Below are 27,344 nucleotides of genomic sequence, written 5' to 3'. Positions count from 1 at the left end.
CTAAGCTTAGCTGGACTGAAGCAGGCTGTAAAACCAGAAGCAGAAGTTATAGGAAAGGAGGAAGTGCAGTGTTGCAAAAAGGAAGTACAGTGTTAAGAGTAGAATGGAAAAGGAAGTACGCTATTACAAGAGAATTTGAGCATGAGTGCCCTACAGGATAGTGCAGATTGTGCTGTCGAGCTTGGTGTGAGGATAATTGGGTCAGGATGTGTACTATTTAGAAGTTGTTATGACATTGTGTTACAGACAATTTATATAGTCATTAAAATCTCTTAAATTTAATGACGTTCCACTGAGGCTTAAATGTACTTGAAAAATTCCACTAAATGTACATTGGTTATTGTTTCACCAGAACTGTCAAAGGACGGTGGTCCATTGTGGTGTTTCACAGCTCTGATTGGGTGTAACTCAAACATGTTTGTGCATATATTTAACAAAAGGAGTACACTGACACGAGATGTGACATGACATCGACGTTAAGCTCGTAAATTATGCCAACGCATCACCTCCAAACTCGGATGGTGTCCATGTGGCAGTCAGGTCTTTGCAGACTGATAATTATGCCTTTATGGTCATGAATAAATGAGAGCAGAGTTGCTGATTCAGATTTTGCTCTTGTTATGCGCTCATCAGGATGATTTTCTGCCGAGCCGTTTTACCATATTAAGCTCGTTCCTAAATACAAATCGAACCCCCTAACTTGACGAGGCAGAAGTGCACAGATCAAGTCCCATCAAAGCACTTTTGCTGCATGACCTGTCAGCAACAAGTGCTGTCTGCCACACAAACACATTGTCTCTGCCCTGCTGATCACCAGTAAGGAGGTTTGCAGTCAGGAATAATAAATTAAACAAAAGGAGCACACTGACCGAAGATGTGACATGACCTTGATGTCATGCACATAAATATAAAATTACATGTGTATATATATATATATATATATATATATATATATATATATATATATATATATATATATATATATATATATATATATATTTATATATATCATGATATGTGTTATGTTATATATGTTATCATTATATGTTATATATATATATGTTATCATTATATATATATATATATATCATTATATATATATATATATATATATATATATATATATATATATATATATATATATATATATTATATATAGATTTCCTGTGTCTGCTCACTTTGATTTCTTGTCTCCCTTGGCCACCTTTGCACAACACAGCATTCCCTCCTTACGAAGATCCTGAAAAGTAAACAAAAAGGGTAAATGTTCAGGAATCCATTTCATATAAATGGGGTGTTCAAAAAGTTATGAAAACGAGATACTCACAAACATTCAAAACATGCTGACGTCGTTTATTTTTCAATATACAATGATGTTAAAGAAAAGTTATCCTCCTAATTTGATATACTTCTATCTGTAAAAAAAGTTAGTGTCTCCTTGGACTATTATGAGTCTCTCGTTCTGAGAATCTTTTGAACACCCCTCGTACGGAGAACTTTGCCGTATCTAATTTTTGTTTAATCTTGCTTCAATATCAAAAAATAGCAATCATTCCGACTCTCTTTTGAGTTTTGTTTTTGAACATGAAGTAATTTGTAATTCAGGTTAAAGAGAGATGATGAAAAAAACAACTCTTGACTTGTTTGTCATTTCCATCTGAGCACAAAGGTCATGGTGCTATCATCGACGGTTCAAATTCCATAGACTGGAGATTTGTCCACATCTAATAATTAATGATCTTGTAATTCATGTAAAGTAATTGTTTTTTGTTCACCATGTGATTGGATGCGGGACGTTTCCACGAGCCATAGATACAGTAACTCACTAAAATATTGGTTATCATTTTAGTCGAATGTCCACATTTACGTTTTGCTCAGTCAACAATTTGAAAACTATAGAGAATGCAAATTAATACAAGGAAGTAAAAGCTAAACTGATGTTTTTTTTTTCTTTGCAGACCACTGGAATAGGGAACGATAGCAATTTCCTTGTTTGTCTGAATCATCACAAAACTGAGTTTGTCTGAGTAGGATGTCAATATTTTTGTGCCACTTTTATTAAGGTTTGTACACAGAGTTTTGAATATCAATTTCCACTTTTAAAATGCAGAGATGTATGTTGGCTTGATGTGCAAAGGATATTCTTTCACCAGGACTGTCAAAGAAGGACGATGGTTTGAACATCAAAAATTTAAGTACCACTAACTATACTATAGTTTCGGACCTGAGTAGTGTAGGACCTTGCTGGGCAGCTGTGCTCATTGGTGGGGCTTTAAATTCTGAATATTGATCTCCCAAACTACAACCAGCTTTTAAGAAGTTTGAATGCATCATGATCCAGACTTATGAGATGGATCATTTCGACCATGTGTTGAGATAGGGAGTGCCAAGCAGGCCCACCTGCCTAGCCTGGAAATGTCATACCCAGCTTTGTACCCATACCCAATGTCATACTACCCAGATAATACACCAAAATTCAGACTGTTTTACCAAACATTTTACTTTCTGGTTGTTTTTGAATTGTGAAGTAAATCAAGGAAAGACAGGTTTGAAAACAATTTCTTGAAACTTTGCTTATGTTGCCTCGTGATGGACTTCTTGTTGCATTGTCCACTCTCTTTGTCCTCATAGGGTAATGTAAGAGTACACAACTATATAGCCAACTGTCATTGCCATACCATGTGATACATGTAATTGGGGTGTTCAAAAGGTTCTTAAAAACAACATACTCACAAAAGACCAAGACATGCAAAAAAAGTTCTAATGAGGCATATATACCTCTCCACCAAATTTCATCTGAATCTGTACACAACTTCTTTGAGATATCCTGTTCACAGACAAACAGACAGACAGGGATGAAAACACAACCTCCACCCACCTTTGGTGGCAAAGGTAATAACTACTCATTAACAATCCCATCTTAGTGTTAAATTTACTTTACAGGGATGTACACTTTTTTGTCAACCCTTTAACTCAAATGTTCACAACTTGCTTGAAAATCACACCACTACATCCAGACCTTGGAAGGATGCATCACTCTCTGTCTCTGATTTTGAAAAGTTAGTGAATGCTTAATAATCCTTTTGTAGTGGAGAGGGTTGGTTATGTTTCGATATTGATTTTAATTTAATCCCTGTTTTGTTCAACAATCACCTCCATCGGAGTTATACCCACCGGAGTCAGGCCATACCTTTATGTTCAAGGGAGGATTTTCCACAGTGCCTAAGCTGGTGTTGGACAATGAGCGGCGGTGACCCTGAAAAACAACACAACAACATGGAAGAACAACACATGAATCTGACGTGTTCACCAAACTACTTCCTCAATGTATGAACTCGTCATGGGTAAGCATCCTGATCTGATAAACTGCTCTGATACATAAATATGATTCATTATTACACTTCAGTGAGCTTAACCTACTTACTTAGTCTAGAAACCAAAATCTGTAGCTAGCCTAGAAAATAGGTTCGCTGCTGATTTCATGTTAGAATGGTGCAACTGGTGTTTTGAAGAGTCTAGGCATGACCAAGTCTAGTTCCACTTGTTGCCAAGTCTGCATCTGAATATTATGGCCGCCATGACAGTAATTAAAAATGGCCGCCATCAGATTTAGTCTTTTTCTTACTGCAAATTGTACTAGCCAGAAATTTGTCATGATTGTGAAATACTATGTAATCTGACACGAGGAACACTATTTTGTGCTTTATTTTTGTACTGGATCACAACTTTTCACATAATTGACAACTTAAAGACGAAATTGAAAATGCACATACGAGCAACAAATGTGAAAAAGAAAATGTTTAGCACTATTGATGGAGATGGGTTTACAGTCAGTCAAAGGTTATTTCAACAGCTGTCAGATTCTTTCTAACACAAAATTACGTTGCTTTGCAGAAGAGAAAAGTGTTGTGAGAACACCCAAGTACAATTTTCAGAGCTATTGATCGGCTTGTACACTGAACGGGTTCCTACAAAGGGCTTTGCATCCACATGCTTTCGTGCAAGGCAGTCCATTCCGTGTACATTTGCACCGTCGAGTTGAGCATGACCCACGGCATTTGCATGTCGTCAGTTCTACACAGTAAGCAGTGTGCAGTCATGAGTCGCGGCTGAAATGTCTCGTTGCCATCTTTGACGACCTGTTCCCACCCACAGTTCTCAGGCGCAGGTAGATGTGGTTCTTTTGAGCGTGTAGCCTGGTGAAGAGCAAGGCCAAGGCCCAGGTGTTTGGGGGTCAGTTTTTTGCCTCCTGAAGCCACATGAATAATGTCTTGGCAGATGCTCAGAACTTTGTTCTTGGTATCTGTCTCATCCGCTTCTTCATTGTCCATCTTGTCAGTGCTGTCACCACCACAAAGAAGCTTTACAAGCATGTACAGGGTTTCAGGTACAATTCGCTCTGCATTTTCTGTGTTCAGTCCACCGATAATGCTATGCCCTGGAGAGTGTTTTACGTCACTGTAAATCTTTATGCCCACTCTGAAGATCCAGCTAAGGATTTCGTTCTCATGATGAGGCAGACTGCACTGGGCCAATTCATCTTCTTCAGAACTTTCACCTTCTTCAGATAAATCATTCACGGCGGTTCTCATGGCAAACTTTGTCACAGTTGAGGACGCAACTATGAGGGGTTTTGTGACATTCAATGGCTGCACGAATGTCACCTTGTCACTACCAAAGTGAACCTCCACTTTCTGCTTGAAATTGTAGCTTTTGTAGGCTCCAGCCTCAATTCCAAAATCATTCAATAACAGCATGCTGTAGTGTTCCCAGATGTTTTTCAGGCTAAACACATGTCCCTTCTGCAGCTCTTTCTCAAGCTGGTTCATCACATTTCTGAAACAGATGCTTTCAGGAGACTGGTTTTTCTCTCCACTCTCCTTTTTATACTTTCTGCAAAAAGAAACATAACACTTGAGGTGATATTTACCTTCAGCTGCCATCAAGTCTGAAACACCTGCAAACCTGTGACGCATGGTGGGGTCAAATTGGGCCAAACTAAGTATCCTGGATGATGTGTGATCAAATTCAACATTTGTCAGGACACCAGCTTTTCCAGGAATGTCAGTCTGGCAGAAAGCACATTTTGACCAATCCATAGCGCTGTGCGCGGATCTTAGTGACTTTGGGACATGGTATTTCTCTGAGGAACCTGATGTTGTGGGTATCTCTTCTGCGTAAGTCACAGATTGTGGCTGAATCCTTGACTTCAGTCTGTCTATTTTTTGTGCGTGAGTAAAGTCACTATAGCAGAATTTGTGCCATTGAATCTTTTCGACGTGCTCCGGTACAGAATATTTTCTGATTCTTGAGAATGAGTCAACATATTTAGCGTCATTATATTTCTCTCTTTCTTTGCAACATTCAGCTACAGTTTTCACACCAACGATTGTAGTCTTTCGAAGTGGCGTTGACTTGCTAGTTTTTGAACTGTCCTGGCAAATAAAGCATTTATTCCAGTCTACATGCTCTTCTTCTTCTCGATCCCTTGAACCCCCTGTGAGAAATCTTGCGGCTTTCATTTTTCAGTTAGTCCTGGGTAACAGAAAAACACACAGTTATGTAGTTTACGTTCATTTTATAGCAAAGTTGTAAAATTCATTGATTGTGGTTTGTATAATCAGACATTCTAATTCGAGCCTGAACATTTCTTTAAAAATAATATAGTGAAAAACAAGTCATATTATTTTTAGAAAATGGATGGAGCAATGTTTTTTTCTATACTCCCATCAGCTCAGGCATGCTCAAAAACATGGAAATCGACCCTAATTTTGTAATTTCATGTCAATTTGCGGCTGAAATATGACGAAAAGTGTATTTAATGGCGACCATTTTGTAAACTGTCATGGCGGCCATACTATCCATATCCAGAGTTGGCAACAAGTTGATTCACGTTTCTGTGTGTCTGGACAGTCAATTTACACCTGTTGCACTATTCTAACACGGAATCAGCAGGGTTGTACACTATTCTGCATTGGGCCTCCTGACTAACTACAGGATAAGCAACTCTCTCCACGAACCAAACAATCAACATCTTCTTACAGTGGCCTGCAAAAGTATATACCCCCTTCCAATAATGACACATTTAGATGAATTATGAATAATGCAGAAACTGTTTTTCTCAATGAACTTTTTATTCATAACTGAAGAGATTAAACGAAACACTGCTATCGTTGAAGGAGGTTACACGTCAGGAATATCTGCAAAAAATATTTACAAATTAAATTTCACTGGTTGTAAAAGTATTCAGTCCCTTCGGTCAGTACTTGGTGGAAGCTCCTTTTATAGAAATGACTGATATGAGTATTTTTTGGGTCGTCCTCGACTAGCTTTGCACAGTGAGATGGTGAAATCTTTGCCCATTCTTCATGTGAAAATTTCTCTAGTTCTGCCAAGTTTGATGGGGGGCATCGATAAACTGCAATGTTCAAGTCTCGTCCTAAATGTACAGATTCAGGGCTCCTACCCAGTTTCAGATTCATGGCTGACTCAAGCAAGTTTTCATCAAGGATTCTCCTGTACTTTGTGTCGTCCATTGTCCCTCTTCTATCCAGACAAGCTTGCCATTCCCTGCTGATGAAAAGCAGCCCCATAACATGATGCTGCCACCACCATGCTTCACAGAAGGGATGGTATTGACTGGGTGATGTGCAGTGTTCGGCTTGTGCCGAAACCCAAAAATTCAATTTTTTTTTCTCATCTACCACAAAACGTTTCTGCACATTCCTGCAGCATCATTAAGAACTCCATACAAGCTTTTAGATGTGTCTTTCAGTCATTGCTTCTTTCTTGCCACCGATCCATCGAGGCCAGCTTTGCGAAGGGAATGAAATGTTTTTGATTTTAGAACACTGACCTCCATCTCAGACGTAGAGCCTTGCAGATCTTTCAGAGCCATTGTTGGATTTCAGTGACATTCCGAACCAGTTTCCTACTTGCCTGGTTGCCAAGTTTGGATGTGCGACCTGATCTGGGTAGAGTCTGGGTGGTATGATACATCTTCCACTTATTAATGATGGATTTCACCATACTCAAAGGGATGATGAGTGACTTTGAAATCTTCTTGTAACCCTCTCCTGAATGGTGCATCTCCACCACTTTATGTCTGACTTGTTTGGAAAGCTTCTTGGTCTTCATGTTTGTGTCATCAGTTGACCAAGTGAGTTTCATCTTAAAACTACTTAGATAAGTGGTGGAGCTTAATTTTTTAAGTTAAACCTCTGATTACATACAGGAGAAACCTATTACACTTATTTTGCAACTTTTCAAACAAATAATTTGCTGCTGAAATGATTTTGGGTTAATTAGGCAAAGAGTTGAATATTTATTCACCTGAGAATCATCTGATTTTCTCTGTTAATCAAACTTATTCACATTTTATCTGCATTAAAAAAAAACTTTATCACTTTGGAATAGTTTGTGAAGACTCTATATATTAAGTTTGATGAAAAACATCATGAAATCACCTCAGGTGGCATCAAAATATGAAAACTTTGGAAGGAGGTGAATACTTTTGTCGGCCACTGTTTATGCCACCTCGAGGTAACCATAATGCCTAATTTGAGCAGTTTACAAGTCATTAATGTTAACCAATGTAGACAGGCAAATTTAGTCTGGTTAACTACGTTAAAAAAACAATAGCGCATTGATAAGCATGAAAATGGTGCACTAAGGAATGAAGTTGTCAGCAGGTCGGGTTTTTAATGATGTGCAAGAGGAAGAACGATGTACATATAAGGTTGTGATGGAAGTTGAAGAAGTGATCTGCATTAAGAGATTAAGTGAAGATGAAATTCGTCAGAACAGTGAAGACCCTAAAGTGTACACTGAGTAGATAATTGGTAACTGCAGTGAACTTGTGGGTGTTTGCATTGCGTCGAGAGAAAGAGTAGATGAAGAATGAGTTTGACGTAATGGACAGGAAGATGAGGAAACTGTTCACTGTGCAAGGCCTATGACGTGATGTGGATTGCCTGTTTGTGGTAACGACAGAAAGTGAAAGAGGGTTAATGTGTGTGAGAGATTGTGCTGGAATTGAGAAGAGGATTTCAGACAAATACAGTATGTCCATGATAATGAGGAGGGAAGAGTAATGGCTGCACACAGAGAGGAGTGTTACTGGAGAAGGAACATCAGTATGAGTTTAAGAACAATAAGAGAGGGACTGTATGGAAGATGTCCAAAGAGACCAGTGCACGTCTGATGCTTACGCCAAAGAAACAGTTTCATGAATGGAGGCGATTGGCGAAGTGGTAAAACATGGAGATGGTCAGCTGAGTGATGATACATGGAGCTTTTTAGCCGAATGGTAATACATGGAGGTTGTTCACTCATCATGATGCATGAGGTCATTCACTTGTCAAGATTACATGATGTCGTTTGATTGTCATGATAACATGAGGTCGGTTCGCTGGCCTTGATCCATAGGGGTGGTAAGTCGGTGGTGATATGTAATTGTAGTTTGCTGAATGGTGATACAGGGAAGTTGTTAGCTGAGTGGTAATACATGAAGCTTCGTCATGTGGGATAATACATCAATACGTTAGTTGAGAAAGTGATAATGGAAGTGGTTAGCTGTGTGGTACGTAATACATGTTATTGGTTAGAAACGGGGTATATGAATCGAGAGAGAAGGAAGAAAATGTGTGACAGCACAGGAGCAGGTATTAATACACAAATGTCATAACGTTGGAGAAGCTGGAAGTGTTGCCAGTGTGGTTAATATGTCGAGAGATGAGCTGCGAAGGTTTTTTTGTTGAATGAGTGGGGAAAAGCAACATCGAGAGAGTATCACGTTGGGTTACTGCAGTGAATTGGAGATTGCTTGAGAGGTAGGTCATAGCACATGGGATGAGTGGCACAAGTTTAAGGAAGAAAGTGCAGTTTGAATAAAAATGTCTCAAATTGGAATAACGAGTTGGAATAACGAGTTGGACCATGAATGTGAACAAACAGTGGCCTGCAAAAGTGCTCACCCGTGACCAATAATGTCACAATGAGATAAATTACGAATTATGTATAAACAATTTTTCCAAATGAACTTTTTTATTCATAACTGAAGAGATCAAACTAAACACTCTTATAGTTGAAGGTCACATGTCAGGAATACCTGCAAAAAACGTGTACAAATCAAAATTTACTGGTTGTCAACGTATTCAGCCGTTTAGCTCAGTGCAATCTATATGCTTGGTGTTGGCTTCATGGTTCGAGTGGTGGGCTTGGGATCCTCTGGTCCTGAGTTCAAATCCTGTTTGGCTGTTGAATTAATACCAGGAGGGGTTGACTTTGCGTGTCATCCTTCTGAGGTTGCCAAAATGAGTACCAGCTTGCTGGGATGATTGAGCCATTTGAGTATCCTGTGTTGGAGTGGTGACCCATCCAGGATTGTGCCCAATAGCCCAGGAGACTGCTTCGGCAGCACCAATGCTCTGTACAGAGTATGGTCCCAATGGATGGATGAATGGATGGATGGTCAGTACTTGGTGGAATCACCTTTTACAGCAATGACTGATGAATCCTTTTGGGTAGGTCGATACTAGCTTTGCTCAGTGAGATGGTAAAATATTTGCCCATTCTTCACGTGAAAATTGCTCGAGTTCTGTCATGTTTGATGGGTATCATTGATGGACTGCAACCTTCAAGTCTCACCAGAAATGTTCATTTGGGTTCAAGTCAGGACTTTGACTGGGCCACTGAAGAACATTTATTTTCTTCTTCTTCAGCCACTCCAGTGTGGCTTTAACTTTGTACTTCGGATCATTGTCCTGATGAAATGTGAATCTCCGAAACGGTTTCAGATTCATGGCTCACTCAAGCAGGTTTTCATCAAGGATTCTCCTGTACTTTGCACCTTCCATTGTTCCTTCTATCCTGACAAGCTTGCCAGCCCCTGCTGATGCTGCCACCGTCATGCTTGACAGTAAGGATGGTGTTGACTGGGCGATGTGTAGTGTAAGGCTTGCGTCAGATGTAACGCTTTGAATTTCAAAGAAAAAGTTCAATTTTTGTCTCGTCTGACCACCAAACCTTTCTCCACATGGCTGCAGTATCATTAAGATGCTTTTTCACAATTTTCAGACAAGCTTTTACACGTGTCTTTTTCAGTCATGGCTTCTTATCACCTGTCCATCGCGGCCAGCTTTGCGAAGAGAATGGGATTTTGTTAATTGATGAGCACTGATTCTCATCGAGCCTTGCAGATTTTTCAAAGTCATTGTTGGATTCACAGTGACATCCCAAATGAGTTTCCTGTTTGCCCTGCTGCTGAGTTTGGATGGGTGACCTGATCTGGGTAGAGTCTGGGTGTTATGATATGTGTTCTATATCTTCATGATGGATTTCACCGTACTCAAAGGGATAATGAGTGAGTTTGAAATCTTCCTGTAACCCTCTCCTGAACGGTGCTTCTCCACCACTTTATATCTGACTTGTTTGGAAAGCTCCTTGGTCTTCATGTTTGTGTTGTCGGTTGACCAAGTAAGTTTCATCTTAAAACTCCTTAGATAAGTGGTGGAGCTTAATTTTTAAGTTAAACCTCTGATTACATAGAGGAGAAACCTATTACACTTATTTTGTAACATTTCAAACAAATAATTGGATCTTGAAATGATTTCGGGTTAATTAGGCAAAAGGTTAGAAGAATCATTTGATTTTCTGTGTTTATCTAACTTATTCACATTTTATCTTCATTTTTTTCCCCATTTTGGAGTAGTTTGTGAGACTTTATCTCAAGTTTGATTTGAAAACATCATTAAATAAGCTCAGGTGGAATCAAAATGTGAAAAGTTTGGAGGGGGTGGGGTTAATACTTTTGCAGGTCACTGTATATGGAGAAGGGAATGCTCTGTAATCACAGTGCATGGGGATTGGATTGTAAAAAAACTAAGGTGATGCGGAAACTTTGAAGAAATATATGGATTTGTAAAAGAGTTCTCAAGATGGCACATGACTTCATGTGAAAGGAATACTGGTGGATGTGTGAGCATTGGAAGGGAAACCTCAAGTGTTACGAAGTCATCTGGAACTATTACGTGTTGTGGATGTTAGTTACTCAAAATAAATACTAACATTCTGGAAACTACAAAGATATTAAGAAACGTCCGTGAGATCCAAGGTCATGACTTATTCTCAAATACTATACCATGCTCGAATTAAAGAAAAACATGATTATAGAACGATTCCACTTTCAGTTCTTCTGGTCTCTTTGTGCTCATTTCAATTTGGCTATTTTTCCAAAAACACAAGTAATCATCTGATGTATACCTCACCTTGTTCTTGGTTGACGTGGAGTGCACATACACGGACTTTGTGTTATCCATTCGTTCAATTCTATGGGAACTTGGCCTCTTCTCCTTATTGTGATTTGGCAGCTGGACAGGACTCTGCAGAGATGCAGGCAAGCAGTGGTTAGATGGGAGTGTAGGAAGAGGTGAGGTGCGGGTGCAGGGAGGAAGAGAAGAGGCTGGGATGCAGGTAGGTCTGGAGAGGCAGGGACATGGCCAGGTAGAGATGAAGCAAGGGTGTGGAGGAGGAATTAGCAGGCAAAGATGAGGAACAGTCCGACATGAAGGAAGAAACCATCGACATGATCTTGGTTGGAGATAATTACAAGTGTAGATTTAGATTTTCGTTTGGAGCATTGTAAAAATAGTGGTGTGCTGTCTAAAAGAGGCTGAAATGATTGATATTGTAGTGAAGGTGGATGGCATAGTATTGGGACAGAGCAGGACATTGGCAGTCGTACATGTAAGAAAGAATAAGATGGGTACATAATCTTTACTCTGAGGAGTGGAGAGATACTCTAGGGGTCGGTGAAGAGGTTTGCGGCATTCTTCCAAAAATAGTGAAATATACAGAATTGGTGAGAAAAAGCAATGGATGTTCGCTTGATGTTCAACAAATGGTGCATGCTGTCAGGTTTTTCATTTATGAATCAATGGGAAATACTTCTTTGGGCAAAGGAGTGTTTTCAAATGAGGGTGTGGAGTCGAAAGATACAAGTTGCAGGAAGGTTTGGAATAGTCTTTGGGATAAGTAAAATGCATGTACTCGGTATAAGATAATTGTAATGGAGGCAAATTGGCCCAGATATTGGAGTAAACCGAGAATATCTATCCGAGAAGACAGATGTTTGTCTGTCTGTCTGTCTGTCTGTCACCATTTTTCTCAGAGATGGTCAAACAGTTCTTCGTCAAACTTTTAGAGTTTCGTCAGTGAGTGCTGGGCAGTGTTTTAGTTTTGAAATAAAAACTTCACAATTTTTTTCATTAATCGCTCTATCGTGTGTAAGCCTTTGTAGCCATGTGAAAGATAAAATTAAATGATCCACGACCCCCATTCCTTAGTGGGTGTCGGGAAGTATTTGAGTCCCCCCCCCCAAAAAAAAAATACAAAAAACCCCGAAATTTGATGTCTTCAAAATGCCAGCAGAATTAGAGGAGAGTTGGGGCACAAGTGAGGCTGGGTTATTTTACACAGAGAGTCATTAATGTATGGTCTATTATTCTTGGGAAGGTGATCTTGGTAGAGGCAGGTTGAAGATATAATTTGCTCGGTGCTCAGAAACAATGGGGACAGGGCAGTGCAGGTATGTAGGCAGAAATGGTAGGTGAAGTGTGATTGGATGGGTGTGATTTGTGGGTATGTGACTGCATGTTGAGCTGTGTTGATGATATTGAGATGTTTTGATTATTACCTCCTCCACCGAAGTTGGATGGACGTTATGTTTTCACCCATGTCTGTTTGTCTGTCTGTGAGTGGGATATATCAAAAAAGTTATGGACGGATTCAGACGAAATTTGGTGGTCAGTTTGGGTGTATGCCTGGTGTTGGTTTAATGGTTATGTGGTGTGCTTGGGATTCTAAGATCATGAGATCAAATCCCACTAAGCTGTTGAATTAATACCAGGTGGGGTTGACTCTCCCTGTCATCCTTCTGAGGTCGGAAAACTGAGTGCCAGCTTGCTGGTATCCTGTGTCAGAGTGACGACCCGTCCAGGATTGTGACCAATAGCCAAGGAGACTACTTAGGCAGCACTGACACTGCACAGAGTATGGTCCCAATGGATGGATGCATCCAGCTACTAGTTACTGGAATTTTAAATCTTTTAAAAGTGATTTTTCACCATTGAGAGATGGGGCAAAAATCATGTATAACATGATATTTAAAAAAGTTGTGGATGAGATATGACAAAACTAGGTGGGTGAGTTGGTTCGGTGACAAGAACAAGCCGACTGACCTATCAGTGGGATACAAAACATAAACTGTTCAGCCTGGCAGAGGGATGCGCTCCACTGAGTGCCGTGCTAGTTATTAATGTAAACATGTCACCTGTGTTAATTTAACCCCCACCCAACTGTCCACCTCCGCAAATAATTTTCTTGCACACAAGCTCGAGAGTACTGAACGATTTAATGAGTGCTCGGAGGGGATTTAATGTCACTGGCCTTTTCTTGTGCTCCGATAAGTGTAAATCTGAAAGCATTTCAGCCCATCCACTACTTCGTACACAGCGTCACTGATGTTGTCATCCTGTGGACATGTGATGTTGTGAGACGAAGTATATCGGATGTATTCATTGCAATTACCATGGTGTGCTACTGTGCTTGTGTTATTGATGTGACAAGTGAGATGACACAAAAATACCGAAGACACAAGTTTATGTAGTGACACAACTCTGGTGTGACCTCATTATAATTAGCCTCGTCCCTTGACTGGACACCCACAATCTTCTGAGCACCAGTAAAGTTTGTGTCATGACTTGTTACTGGAGTAGTGCCAATGATGAAACCACAGACCTTGATGGTATCACTTTTGATCATCAATATTATGGAAATTTGATGAGCTAATTCATCATGGAAGATATATTCATTGCAAAAACATTTGAATCATACATACTTATTGGTACTCTGGAAGTGTTCGCACTCACCTCTGTGCTGTGTAGCCTGGGTTTGCATCCCGACCCAGCGATAAACTTATCCAGTGTTTTACTGGCAGGGTGATTCATCAATGTGTGTGTGTGTGTGTGTGTGTGTGTGTGTGTGTGTGTGTGTGTGTGTGTGTGCCATCCCTCAGATGGGCGTTAAACTGGGTGTAAAGAGGCTTAGAGACAAGAGTTCATCTTCTCAGGGCTAGTGGAGGGCTGTCCTTGCTTGCAACTGCTGTGGGCTTCTCAATAAGGGGTACAGGGTCAGGAAGGAGTTCAGGTACATTGATGGGTGAAAAGCTTTCATGAGGGAACACCTCAGGTTCAAACACAGGTGGTGTTAATACAGGAGTGGGTGACAAAGAAACTTGAGGCAGTTCAATGTTTGGCTCCCCATGATGTAACCTGAGTTGGTCAACATGTTCACGCATGCATCTACCATCACACAACTTCACAAGAAACATCATTTCACCAATGTTATAAATAATGATTGATAATATCAAGAATGTGATTGATAATATTGATAATATCACCAATATTATCGATAATGATGCCAGATAACCACTTGGTTCCACATCCGTAGTTCAACACGTATACAGGATCATTGATCTGGAAGTTGCGGCAAACAAACGTTTGGTCGTGATTACGTTTCTGTTGATACTTGTTATTCTCGACCTGGACCGTTACTTCCAGGTGCACTAATGACAACTGTGTTGTTAATTCACAACCTATCAGAAGCTTTGCAGGTGAGGGACTGGTGGTTTGGTGTGGTGTGGTGCGGTAGTTGAGCTACCGGTGGTTTGATGTGATGTGGTGCGGTAGCTGAGCTACCAGTGGTTTGATGTGATGTGGTGCGGTAGTTGAGCTACCAGTGGTTTGATGTGGTGTGGTGCGGTAGTTGAGCTACCAGTGGTTTGATGTGGTGTGATGCGGTAGTTGAGCAACACATGAGCTCGACGAGATTGAATGAAGCCTTCCTTGACGCGGCTAAGACCATTCTTGATGATCTGAACAGCACGTTCGGCTTGACCATTACTGGTAGATTTGTAGGGGGCAGATGTGTCGTGCTTAATGCCATTCATTTTACAAAAGTTTTGAAACTCTAAACTCGTGAATGACGATCCATTATCTGATACAATGGAGTTTGGAATACCATGTTGTGCGAACAGGGTATGGAGAGCTTCAGTTGTTACAGCAGAGGATGAGGATGGCACCACGACAGCATCAATCCATTTGGAGTGGGCATCACTACTATAAGGAAAAGCTTCCCTTGAAATGGACCAGCATGGTCGATGTGTAGTCTGGACCATGGTTTTGATGGCCATGACCACATGGCCAATGGAGACTGTAGCGGTGTCTTGGCATGGGCTTGACAAATGTAACAATAGCGTGCACTGGACTCAATGTCACTGTCCAAACCAGGCCACCAAACATGGGCTTGGGTAATATCTTTCATGGTGACTATGCCTGGATGAGCATTGTGGAGTTCACTGATAATTTTCCCACAGAGTTTAGGCGGAATTATCACTCGGCGACCCCAAAGCAGAAAGACTGCATCAATAGAGAGCCCATCCTTCCGGATGAAGTACAGTTTCGCTCCTTCCAGTAGTGACTTTTTTTGTATACCTTGTCGAGGCTCGTATGAGAGCGACCACACAATGCACAGCAAGGGGGGCATGAGACAAGAGGGGTGGGAGTGGGAAGGACAAAACAGTGGGGAACAGCAGACATTAGGAGATCTGTGGAAGGCAGAGGGATGGGGTGGGGAAAATGGGGTATACAATATGGACACTACAGGGACTTTCAGGAAGGAAAGCAGGGAATTTGAAGGAGGTGGGTTTGGGGTGGATTAACAGGGGTAGAAAAGATCGAGGTGTTGGATAGGGGATGATAAGAGGTGGTGGTGAACAGCCGTTTTGAAGGCCTGGAGGGAAGACTTGGATTAAACGGAGTGTGGAAGTTTATTCCAAAGGCGGGGAAAAAGAGGAATGAAAGAGTGAAGGTGAGCAGTGATTTGTGATTTTGGAAGTTTTACCAGAAGGGGGTTTTGGTGGAACTTGAGCGTCCTGCGGAAATATGGTGGGACAAATCACACAGAGAGCGGGGGGGGGGGGTGAGACCGGAGAGGAGATGGTGGAAGACAGAAAGACCACCAACATGCCTGCGGTGAGAGAGTGAGAAGCCCAAAGTCTCAGCCTCATGGCGGGAGATGCCAATGATCTGAAATGCCTTGGTTTCCACAGCGTGAAGCCGTGAAAGGTGGGAGGCAGGAGCACCAGCCCAGAGTGGAGAGCAGTACTTCATCAGGCTGCGGACGAAAGCTTTATATGTGGATAGGAACTCAGGTGGGCTGAGGAAGGACTTTGCACAACGGAGGATTCGCAGTCGGCGACTGGCTTTGGAGGCGAGGTTTGAAATGTGGCTTTCCCAGGAAAGGTCATGGCAGATAGTGAGACCCAGAAGCTTGAAAGAAAGGACTTCTTCCAGAGGATTGTTAAGAAAGTAGATGGGGGAGTTTTCCAAACAGTCCTTTCGGCGAGACAAAGTTGGAGTGTTAGATTTGTCCGGAGTGAAAGACATGTTCCACATTTTGGACCAGTTTGTGATTTTACCCAGATCTGCAGTGAGCAAAGAAGCTGCTGCTTGTTGGTCTGTGGGATGGCTTATGGTACGGCAGAGGGTGGAGTCATCAGCAAAGAGATAAAGAGGATTTCCAGAGAGTCGGAGAGATCATTGATGAAAACCAGGAAAAAAAACAGGGCCCAGAACGCTGCCTTGAGGAACTCGAGCCTGGACAGAAAGAGGGGATGAAAATTCCATTTCGGGCCACACGTTGACTGTGACAGGAGAGGAAGTCAGCGAGCCATGAGTGGAGATGGCCTTTGATGCCATAGGAAGAGAGTTTTGTGAGTAGTGAAGGGTGCCAGACTGTGTCAAAAGCACGTGATATGTCGAGAGAGATGGCTCTGATTTCATGTCCGGCATTGAGGACCTCCATCCATTGTTGGGAGAGCAGAAGCAGCATACCCAGGGTAGAGTGACCTTGTCTGAACCAAATTGATGATCGGAAATAAAGTCATTTGAGAAGAGGAAGGATGTAATGTCTGAAGCGATGATGGATTCCATAACCTTGCTGATTATTGGGAGCAGGCTGATTGGTCTGTAGTTGCAGGGATTTGTTTTTGCACCTTTTTATGCAGAGCGGTGATGTTTGCTGATTTCCAAGCAGATGGCAGATGACCTTGAGTAAATGAGAGGGTGAATAGAACAGAGACAGGGTGAGCAAGAGCAGAGGAGCAGGTTTATCAGACACGTATGCTGATGCCGTCTGGACCAGTTGCAGAATCTGAGTCGAGGTTTCACAGCAAGCTCTCCACCTTGTCAGAGGAAAAGGACACAGAGTCCAGGGACAGTTGGGTGCGACGGGGTAAGGTGGGTACAGAAAGCAATGGATTTGGAACACAAGATTTTGATGCAAACACCGAGTTTAGGCATTCAGCCTTTTCATGTGCGGTATCAGCAGTGCATAATTTGAGGTAAGGGAGGGGATGGAGGGGGAACATACACCAGAAACAGATTTGATTAGATGCCACCAGGATTTGGAGGAGGGAGAGAGGTTTGAGAATTCAGACTTGAGCTTGGAAAGATGTTGTTTTCTGGCTCTCCTGAGGGTAGATACACACTTATTCCGAGCTTTGTGGAAGGAACTGAGATTGCCCTCAGTTGGGTTTGCTTTCAATGAGTCAAAGGCAAGTTGTTTCAGGACAACTGCCTCGCCACAAGCTTCAGTGAACCAAGGGCGGGAGGAAGGGTAGGATAACTGAAGACGAGAGGGGATAAATCTGTGCATGAGGGAGAGCAAGTTTCTTTGAAAGAATTCCCAGGATGAGTTGATGTTTGAGAAAGTAGTGATAGGAGACCAGTCTATAATTTGATGGCTGATTGGAGACCCTGCCAGTTGGCCTGAGTGAAATGCCAGACTCGACGGCGCTGAGGTGGTTCTCTGATAACAGCCAGAGAGATGTCCACTTTGACAAGGACGTGGTCAGAAGAACCGATTGGAGTGGAGGAAGAGCAGCAGATATTGTCAGGGAAATTTGTCAAAATCAGATCCAGAAGAGATGGAGTACCATTGGTTGAAATCCGGGTCGGGAAGTTGACCAATTGAGTCAGTCCCAATGAGTCGCAGAAAGCTTTTGCTGAGGTGCCATGACAGGTGAGAGAGGTACCCACACATAGCCAACTGGCATGATGACAATTGAAGTCGCTACATATGAGGAAGAGAGAGTTTGGATGAGAAGATAGAAGTTGGTCCATGTTTTCATACTGTGAGGTGTAAATTGAGTCATCAGTGTTAGGTGGACGGTACAGTACAAATATAAACATGAGGTGGGAGTGGAGGGGAAGCCGTAGCCAGAGGTATTCCTGGGAGTGTGGGGGAGTAAGGGCAGTGCTTGGAGAGTGAGGAATAGAGTCTTTGATGAAGAGAGCAACTCCTCCACCAGGTCGAGGCTCAGGTCTGTCAAACCGGAGGAGGGAGAAACCAGGGAGAGATACTTGGGAGTCAGAGACATCTTGAGGGAGGAAAGTTTCTGTTAGGCAGATTATGTCTGGTTTGTTAGTGGCAACCTGTATGGAAAGATCTGTAAAGTTTGAGTGAAGGCCCCAGATATTTGAGGTCCATACTGTTCATGAAGAGGGAGGGGAGGAGGCTTTGGGTGCAGGGTATGGGAGGGGAGGGGGAGGGTAGGACAAGGCAGGAGGGGAGGGAGGTGAAAGAGTGTGGGGGATTGCAGAATAGTGAGGGGAGGGGCCGGATGAGGAGGAGAAAAGGCTCTGTGGTGCTGGGGGAAAGGGGGGACAAGAGAGGGGCACAAGGCAGTTGAGGATTTGAGGAGGTGGAGTGATGAGATGAAGGTGAGAGGGCAGGGGAAGGAGGCAGCTTTGTGGAGGTGAGGGGAGCAACTTTGAGAAGAATGAGTGAGGAGGGTGAATGGTGGGAGAAAGTTGAGGGGGAAGCTTGGAGGGAGAAGATTGTGACGGTTGCTTTGAGAGTGAGGGGTGAGAGGGGTGAGTTGGCACTGAAGTTGGAAAAAAGAATGGTTGACGGAAAGCGAACATTCATTGCAAACTGGGGTTTTTTTAAGTTTTAGGTCAGTGATGTGATTAAACACATTTCTTGAGGGATGCAATAAAGGCGAATTCAGAGAATGGAGAGAAGAAACACTGTAACATTTGGATTTTTTAGGTAAGGTATGAAGGAAAGGTCGAATTGAGAGTAGTCTGTGGAAATAGTAGAGGAGTTGTGAATTATGATACAGTAAAGAGAACCACACGTGTGAAAGAAGATGAAGCATTATAAGAGATCGTTTATTATTATTATTATTATTATTATTATTATTATTATTATTATTATTATTGTTTGAGAGAGTTTTCATCAGATTATGTAATGGAAGGTTTGTAGAAAAAATTGTGAGGTGAATGATGAATTTGGATCGGTAATCGTCGGGGTGGAAACAGATCACGTGGTTACGGGAGAAGCACGTGGCTTTGGGAGGTGTATAGTCAAAAGTGAATTTATTTATTTTAAATGAAGATTGCGTAACATTTGGAAAAGGGAAGGTTGAAGTAAAATCGTGGAGGTGCATGGTGAATTTGGAACTTTAAACACAGAGTGAAGCTGATGGATCGATGAAATTTACCAGGAAGAGGGGAAATAGACACATGGTTACAGGAGGTGTATGTATAGAAACGATACAAGGAAAATTATTATTTTTTGATGGATTTTTGAGGATTAAGTAAGATTCGGGAATGTAAGGTTGCAGGAAGAAATTGTGAAGGAAATGGCGAGTGGGTCAGCTCAAGTAGAATAAAGATGGTGTGCCGGCAGAAAGAGGAAGAAGAAGAAGAAGAAGAGGAAGAAGAGGAAGAAGAGGAAGAAGAGAATAAGAGAATAAGAGAAGAAGAGAAGAAGAGAATAAGAGAAAGGATTGGACTCGTGGGTCTGCAGGAAGAAAGGTATTTTTTTTTGAATTTAAGACAAGAAACAGTGTTTAGTTGGGACTTTGGGAGGGATGGGGGTGTTGGGAAAGTGTGGAAAATAGGAATTGAAGGTAACAGGGAGATAATACAATTAAAAACGATCGTACACCTCGAGGGGAAGGATGGATAGGCCTCAAGGAACCCGGTAAGATAAGGTCGACAAAAACTCACAAAATAGCACGATTTTTGAAACAAAACCGAACTATGAACACACAGAAACGTGTAGGTGAGAAAATAAACAGTTAAAACGGGACAGATAACGACTAAAAAAACTTAACCTTGAGAAAGTCGGCAGAGACCACTGAGAGAAACCTGCCATTGCTGCAAACCCAGAACTGAAAGTGAAATTTGGGTCGGAAAGAGGGGAGAGAGTGATGCCCAAATTTTGACAGTGATGCCCAATCACCTGACAAAACACAGCGTTTAATTTGTGACAAATCTGGATTGCTATTGGTTGCACAAGCCATCTGCTTCACGGTTACGGGCGCCTCATCCTGAATGACGTTAGCCATGAGATGAATGATATCGCCAGATTGTGGACGTTCTGAGATGGCTACGGGAAACGGCAAGTGACTGAGCACGTCAGCAAAGTACATTTCCTTACCTAGGTGGTAAACCAATGAATAGTCATAACCGGCAAGGGTCAACGGCCAACGTTGTACGCGACCTGATGACGTGGGCAGAATGCCTCTGGTTTCTCCCAGGAGACCAAACGAGGGTCCTCCCAGGAGACCCAGAAGACCTTTGTGATCAGTCTCAATGGTAATATGTCTTCTAAAGACATACTGGTGCACCTTGAAGGTGCCCCAGACACACGCTAATGCCTCTCGTTCTACTTGAGGAGAGCGACGTTCAGTGTCAGATAGGGTTTGTGATGCATACGCAACAGGTTGGAGATTACCGGTTCCATTTGTTTGCAACAACACACACCCAATGCCATGTGAAGAGCTATCACAACTGAGAACAAGTTCCTTGGATGGGTCGAAATGGACAAGTAATGGCGAGGAGGACAGCATGGTTTTAGCGGCCTTGAACGCTCTTGTTTTTTGGCAGCTTCCCATTTCCAGACAACGCCTTTCCTGAGGAGAAGACGCTCGACGGTTGTGCTTAGTTGAGGCAGGAAATTACCAAAGTATGTCAACATACCCAGGAATGCATGAAGTTCTGAAATGTTTTGGGGCATTGGTGTATTCGCAATTGCTTCAGTTTTGCTCGGAGAGGGCAATATGCCTTGACAGGAGATTTGATGACCCAGATATTGAACTTCACATGCCATAAAGGGACACTTCTCATGCCTTAGGTGTAACCCAGCCTGTGACAGCCGATTGAGGACTTCACTTAGGTTCTCGAGGTGTTCATGTTGTGACTTGCCAGTCACTAGTATGTCGTCCTGAAACACGACTGTCTTTGGTACAGTTTTCAGTTATGTCTCCATCGTGCATTGGAAGATTGGTGCAGCAGAGCGTATGCCAAATAGGCATCTGTTGTACATGTTGAGTCCTCGATGAGTGTTGATGCATGTACAGGGTTTGGAATCATCATCCAGTTCCATTTGATTATAGACATCGGTCAAGTCAAGCTTAGTGAATGTCTGGTCACCCATGAGAGTGGTGAACAGATCCTCTGTTTTGGGCAAAGGGTAGCCATCCAGCTTTGTATAGCGCTTGATTGTCATTTTGTAGTCCCCAGAGATGCGCAATGTTCCATCTGCTTTGAGTAATGCCCAGTCGGAGTACTCGACTGGTGAGATGATGCCCTCACTCTGCAGGCGGTCAAGCTCACATTCGATCATTGATCGCATCATTTAGGGCACAGGTCTAGCCTTATGGAACAATGGCTGAGCATCTGCAGAAACATGAATCCTCACTTTGGGCCCTGCAAAGGTGCCAACACCATCGCTGAACAGGTCAGGGTACTTGTTGAGCACGGTATCCTATCCAACATCAGAGTTGGAGACTCTGTTTATGTCACTCCAATTAAGTCTGGTTATTCATAGCCAACCTCAGCCGAAGAGGGTTGGTCCTTCTCCAGTCGCTATCAGTAGTGGTAGGACATGGGTGCTGTTTCCATATCCTGCAGTTACGCTAGTTGAGCCAACTACAGGAACCACCTCCTTGGTGTATGTTCTGAAGTCAGTGGATACAGGCTGGAGTGCAGGAGCCTTCCTCGGTGGGTAGATAGAGGTGAACTTGCTCTCGCTCATTAATTGATCTGGAAGTGCCGGTATCAACTACTATCCTCACCCGGACCTTATCGATTGTTGCATCAACTATAATTGGAGCATCGGAGCTCTTTGTTCCAACAGAGAAAACATGAAGTTTCTCACTTGACTCTCAGCTGGAGGCTGTGCTCTGTGACTTATCGTCCACTGCATCAGGGTTCTCCCCAATGTGTTAAGCAGGAGACGAGCTCTTCGACTTGGATCGAGAACAACGACACTTCAAGTGTCCCTGCTTACCACAGTTGTCACAGGTATAATTCCTGTACCGACATGGGAAAGCTTGATGATTACCACCACAATGCCAACATGTTACCCCAACCTTCTGAGTAGATTCAGAAATGTCAGGAGGTGGAGGTGTATTTTGTGGCTTGCTAAAACACTTTTGCTTGTCGTCAAAGGTTTCCTTGTTAACCGATGGGTCCTGCTGGATATCTTTTGACTTGTTAGACATCACACACAGGCTCTCCGCAGTTTGCATACATGCAGTGGCTATTTCCATAACTTTAGCCAAATTGGGGTCGGATTCAGTCAGGAGTTTCCGCAGAATTGAGTCATCATTGATGGCTATTATAAAGAAATCACGGAACATCTCTTTGAGTTTATCTGTAAACTCACAATATTCGGCGAGTCGGCGTAAATCAGCCACAAACTCGGATGCTGACTGACCATCTTGATGATGGTGGGTATGAAATTTATATCTCGAGACAATCTTATCTGGTTGAGGGTGATAGTCTTTTCACGAGAATGACGAGCTCTTCATACGACATGTCAGAAGGTTTTGTTAGGGCAAGAAGATCTTTGATGAAGCTGTATGTCGGGGCACCGCATATGGTCAGTAATACAGCTCATCACCTTTCAGCATCCTCATCGGTGTCCATTTTGTTTGCCATGAAGTTCTGCCACAGAAAATCTTCCCAATCACCCCCTACTGCGTATTCACCCAATATGTCGATGCACGAAGACAGCCCACCTTCGTCGCCACTGTAATGTACTCAAATAATTGGGTCGAAGACTCTGAAGTGGGAACAATAGGTTTAATAAGGACACAGGCGCAGCACAGCACCGCATCAGAACATGGGCTGGTCATGTGACTCCCCTTAACAATGCCCCGGTGCACCCATGTATGTATGCAATAGTATAAACTACTGATACATCACATGATTCCTCTGGATTTCTTTCATTTTCATGTAAAACAGTATTATATGCGAGCTAATTATATATTTATATTATGAAAAGGTAACAATATGTGTTTGTGTTTTAGAAATTTTTTTTACTTCTGGTAGGCTTGCCCCACAAAATGCCACGATAAGCTATTTGTACACGTTAACATGGCGTTTGTCCAAGGAGGAAAAACCCCTTGGGGAGGTAGGATATTATTGGTTCACGAGTCAGTAAGTGACCACTATATTCGTTATTGGTGTGTGCCTGTCTCTGTCTGTCTGTCTGTCTGTCCCGAGCATAGCTCCGTGGGTTTTGATCCGATCCTGATAAAATTTTGGTGGGAGGTTTATATCATGATTTAGTTGTGTTTTCCTGAGAATGGGCGTGGTGCGCCCATTATGGGCAGAGCCCCGCCCAAAAAACGTGTTTTTAGGGGGTAGCCGATTTCAATTTGCATCTTCTCCGAGGGGGTTTGTCAAATCTGGCAGGGGTTTTCGGTATTTGGTTAGCCTAATGGCACCTGCATAGCCCCACGGAGCTCGACTTTTTTTTTTTCGTCACAAGGTCACGAACTTAGAAAATTGCGAATTTTGACATAAAAATCCATCTTCTCCGAGGGGGTTTGTCGAATCTGGCAGGGGTTTCGGTATTTGGTTCGCCCAATGGCACCTGTATATCCCTACGGAGCTCGATTTTTCATTTTCGTCCCAGTGTCAAGGTCACAAAGTCACGAACTTAGAAAATTGTGAATTTTGAATTATAAATCATACGACCGCCCAAACTTTGAGAGCTTGGATGACAATATTTTTTTATGCATAATCTTGAGGTCATTCCCATTTTGCTCCATCTCCAACACCTTGCCCGTGGCGCATCCTTCAAGTTTGTTTTTACGCTGATTTAATAAAAGTATGGATAATCCGATGAGTGCGAAATGCCATATAACCTATATGACGTTGTATTGTTCCTGGAATGTTCCAGAGGAAGTTTTGTACCAAAGGTCATAATCCTTGACCTTTGACCTTAAAAGTTCACAAAGGTCAAATTTTCAAAGTTGTGGGAATCGAACCGGGTTTTCGACCTTCTTCGCCAAACTAACTCCAATAAGCTACAGCACGTATCCTGTTTCCTTATTTTAATGTCCACAACATTGTTTTGTGACCTTTAAAGGTTATTCAAAGGTCAAATTTTGAAAGTTGTTGAACGAAACCGGGTTTTCGACATTTTGCAGCTAATAACCTGTCACTCGTACCACATCATGTTTATCGTTTTTATAACTTGGTCAAACATTATCACATTGTCTCATCCTTGACTTCTGAAACGATCTGCATTGTCGTCTTCAGACTTCTTCGTATTAATATTGTTTTTTAATAACATTAATATTATGCTTTTGTCATTAGTGTTGTTATTACTTTTGTTTTTAGATGCAGCCTTTGAAAAACGCCACCATTAGCTGTCTAAACATGTATATATACACCGTAACACCCATTTTTTTTTCCCAAGGAAACCCCCCTTAGGGGAAGGGGGCAAATGAAATTGCGACAGCATCCATTGTGTGACCCCTTAGTCCTCCTATTAAGTTTGGGAGAGATTGGAAAAGTAATGACTGAAAGTATTGTGGTCAAAACATCAGTCAGACAGGCACCAAATTGTATATTTTACTTTGATGAAATAATTATAATTTCTCCAAAGATGAGGATAAGTGATCATCTCTCCAGAAGGACAGTCAACCCAAACAAAGTACATACAAAGGAAAAGAGTGTGTGCAGCTACCAGTCATGTGACCTGCATTCTCTGTGAATCCCTTGCCATATTCTGATTGAACATATCAAGTTTGGCGACAAGGAGAAGCAATGATGCAAATTAACATGAAGGAATATGGAATTTGGTCAGTGTACCACCATGAAACGGTCTAATCTTTTGAAAAGAAACCTTTTCTCAAACGAGTGTGAGACCACAGCAGACAGCACAGATATTTATTATAATTAGTAATTACTCAGTTCAAGAATCACCGTTTGATCTTCAAGCTCTCAAACGGTTGTAGTTTTTAGTTGCTTCACAAAATGTTCCAAAAATTGAAACTTGGTCTTCAGCTCTTTGAAACCAGTAAAGGGTTTTCAATGTTTGTTCACCTGTGGTCTACACACCTGTATTTTAAGCAGTTGACTGAGTGGCCATGTTGAAAATGATGCAGAAATTTTAAAATACTTGTTTAATTATAATTTTACTCGTATCGCAATTTATGTGCAATAGAGTATTTCGTAGGAACTTTAGCAGCTATCAAAATGAGTTGATGATATCAGAATTGCAGTTTTATCACCAGAGATTCTCTGAGCAGCTCGTATCTGGTACCATAGCATCTGCTTCTTGCAACCTTCCAGGTTTTTACAGTCCCATGTATCTCGTGTACTTATCGGCCATTCAAATCCAAGTTCAATCTTTCTGCTCACATTGACAGTTGATATAATTTGGTATATCCATTATATCTCCTCCAGTTGTCTTGTTGTTATCTCCAATTCCTTTTTAGGTGGATTCTCATCAGCATCTCACGTCGATGCGTGATTATAATCACTTTCTGGGCCCATGTTTTTTGTTGTCCCTTCGAACAATGTACAAAAATCATCACCCCTCACCTTGCTGTCATTATCCAATCCTTTCTAGTTTGGTTTTTCTCTGAGTCTTGTCAGCTTTTAAGACAAAAAAGCTAATTTATTTATTTATTTTGCCAAAAAGACTACTACACTCCATTAATCTTTTGGTTCACATCTCCGATGCACAAATTGCCAGATGGGAATTTGTTAATCAGGCCCAAATATTGTTTTGATTTTAAGATTACATTTGCCTCTTGTTAAACTTCATTGTTGTAATCGACAACAAATGTTTCATCCATTTGTTCCTGCCTTTGGGTGCCTTCCATTCGATGAGCCAATAATCATTTATTCATATTTATTACAATTAGCTGTGTATTTTAAAGTTGTGTCCTTCACAAAAATTTAGCATCAAATGTATTGAGCATCTCATGAGATGTTTGTCAAATATCTGAATAATCATTAGAGATGTAAAAAAAAAAAAAACTGAAAAAGGGATGCTCATGCACTGCTGCAAACTGGTACATGAGCTTTCCGTTTGACTATTTCATGATTCATCCATAAAATTGATGGTTACCAGGGGAGGGAGTTCGCAGCGTGTCTCATTCGTGCTCTCCTGGTGGTAATATACACATCCTGAAGTTGCATCCACCATCCTTTTCCACTGTTGTTTGCCAGATGGATGCATGTACACCGTGCCCACACCCGCACGAGAAATCTCGGTCCAGCCCGGAGGTGGCTGGAATGTGACACAAGAGTGGGCCGGTGAAGCATCCTTGGAACCAGATTTCTAATGTGGGTCAGGAGAAGCAAAGAAAGGAAGCACAGGTAACAATATAGTCAGGCTTCCTCAGTCTTTGTCTATTATGTGCCAACCATTTTGATGTCTGTGACTGAAATGATGGAGATCGGTACAAGGCCAAAATGGGGAGAAAAAATACTTGGTGAAACAATGGAGGAAAGCTGTAGCCTCGGTAATGGCAGGTGAGCTCGCTTTCTAATTTGTGGGAACAGTCATTATTACACAGAGCGGAAGCTCTTTGTTAAGGTCAGAGTAACAAAATGATGGGCAGTAAACACTACTAACAAGTGGGTAATTACACGAGCACATACGCAAGGTGGGTAGTTAACAATGCGCTAAAGGGACAGGGAGTAATTAGGAGATAATTATAATGTAGAGACAGGCGGCAGGGTTAAGTGCAAATGTTTGTTTCAATAGTGACACCAAATAGCAGCTGAGGCATCAGACAGGAAGTCAAAATGCTGAAGGAGAAAAGCTGTTTCACATATGAATTTTGCACCTGCCCCCTTGTCCATGGAAATGGTCCAATCACCTCAACCATGTCCGTGACATTCGTTCGGGTGTTGGAGCTGGTTATCCACATTATTCTCTTACGGAAGGCATGATTT

At 42.0% G+C, this 27,344-nt stretch overlaps 1 protein-coding gene and 1 long non-coding RNA gene across 6 annotated transcripts in view; one reads left to right on the top strand and one right to left on the bottom strand.

The window, feature by feature from the left end:
* The window catches only part of LOC147028912 (rho GTPase-activating protein 15-like), a 116,748-nt gene that overhangs the window by 27,686 nt on the left and 61,718 nt on the right, over positions 1-27,344 (bottom strand). For 4 of the 5 annotated variants that reach the window (XR_015057769.1, XM_085879760.1, XM_085879757.1 and 1 more), the window contains exons 3-6: positions 26,512-26,724; positions 11,268-11,381; positions 3,191-3,256; positions 1,179-1,240 (exon numbers count right to left, since the gene is read on the bottom strand). Coding sequence is in view for 4 of the 5 variants with exons in the window: in XM_085879760.1 (XP_085735886.1) it covers positions 1,179-1,240; positions 3,191-3,256; positions 11,268-11,381; positions 26,512-26,724 (455 nt within the window). In the remaining variant the exon portion in view is untranslated. The remainder of the gene's footprint in view (positions 1-1,178; positions 1,241-3,190; positions 3,257-11,267; positions 11,382-26,511; positions 26,725-27,344) is intronic. The other variant, XM_085879761.1, reaches the window with a different exon arrangement.
* Positions 1,306-26,750, top strand: LOC147028913 (uncharacterized). The gene is made up of 3 exons (XR_015057770.1): positions 1,306-3,344; positions 19,816-19,943; positions 26,613-26,750. It is a non-coding gene; the product is annotated as an uncharacterized LOC147028913 (long non-coding RNA).

This window comes from Eptatretus burgeri, chromosome 4 (genome assembly GCF_056783735.1).
Source record: "Eptatretus burgeri isolate ZD-2024b chromosome 4, Ebu_testis_v1, whole genome shotgun sequence".
Taxonomy (NCBI): Eukaryota; Metazoa; Chordata; class Myxini; order Myxiniformes; family Myxinidae; genus Eptatretus; species Eptatretus burgeri.
This window is presented reverse-complemented; position numbering and strand designations above follow the sequence as displayed.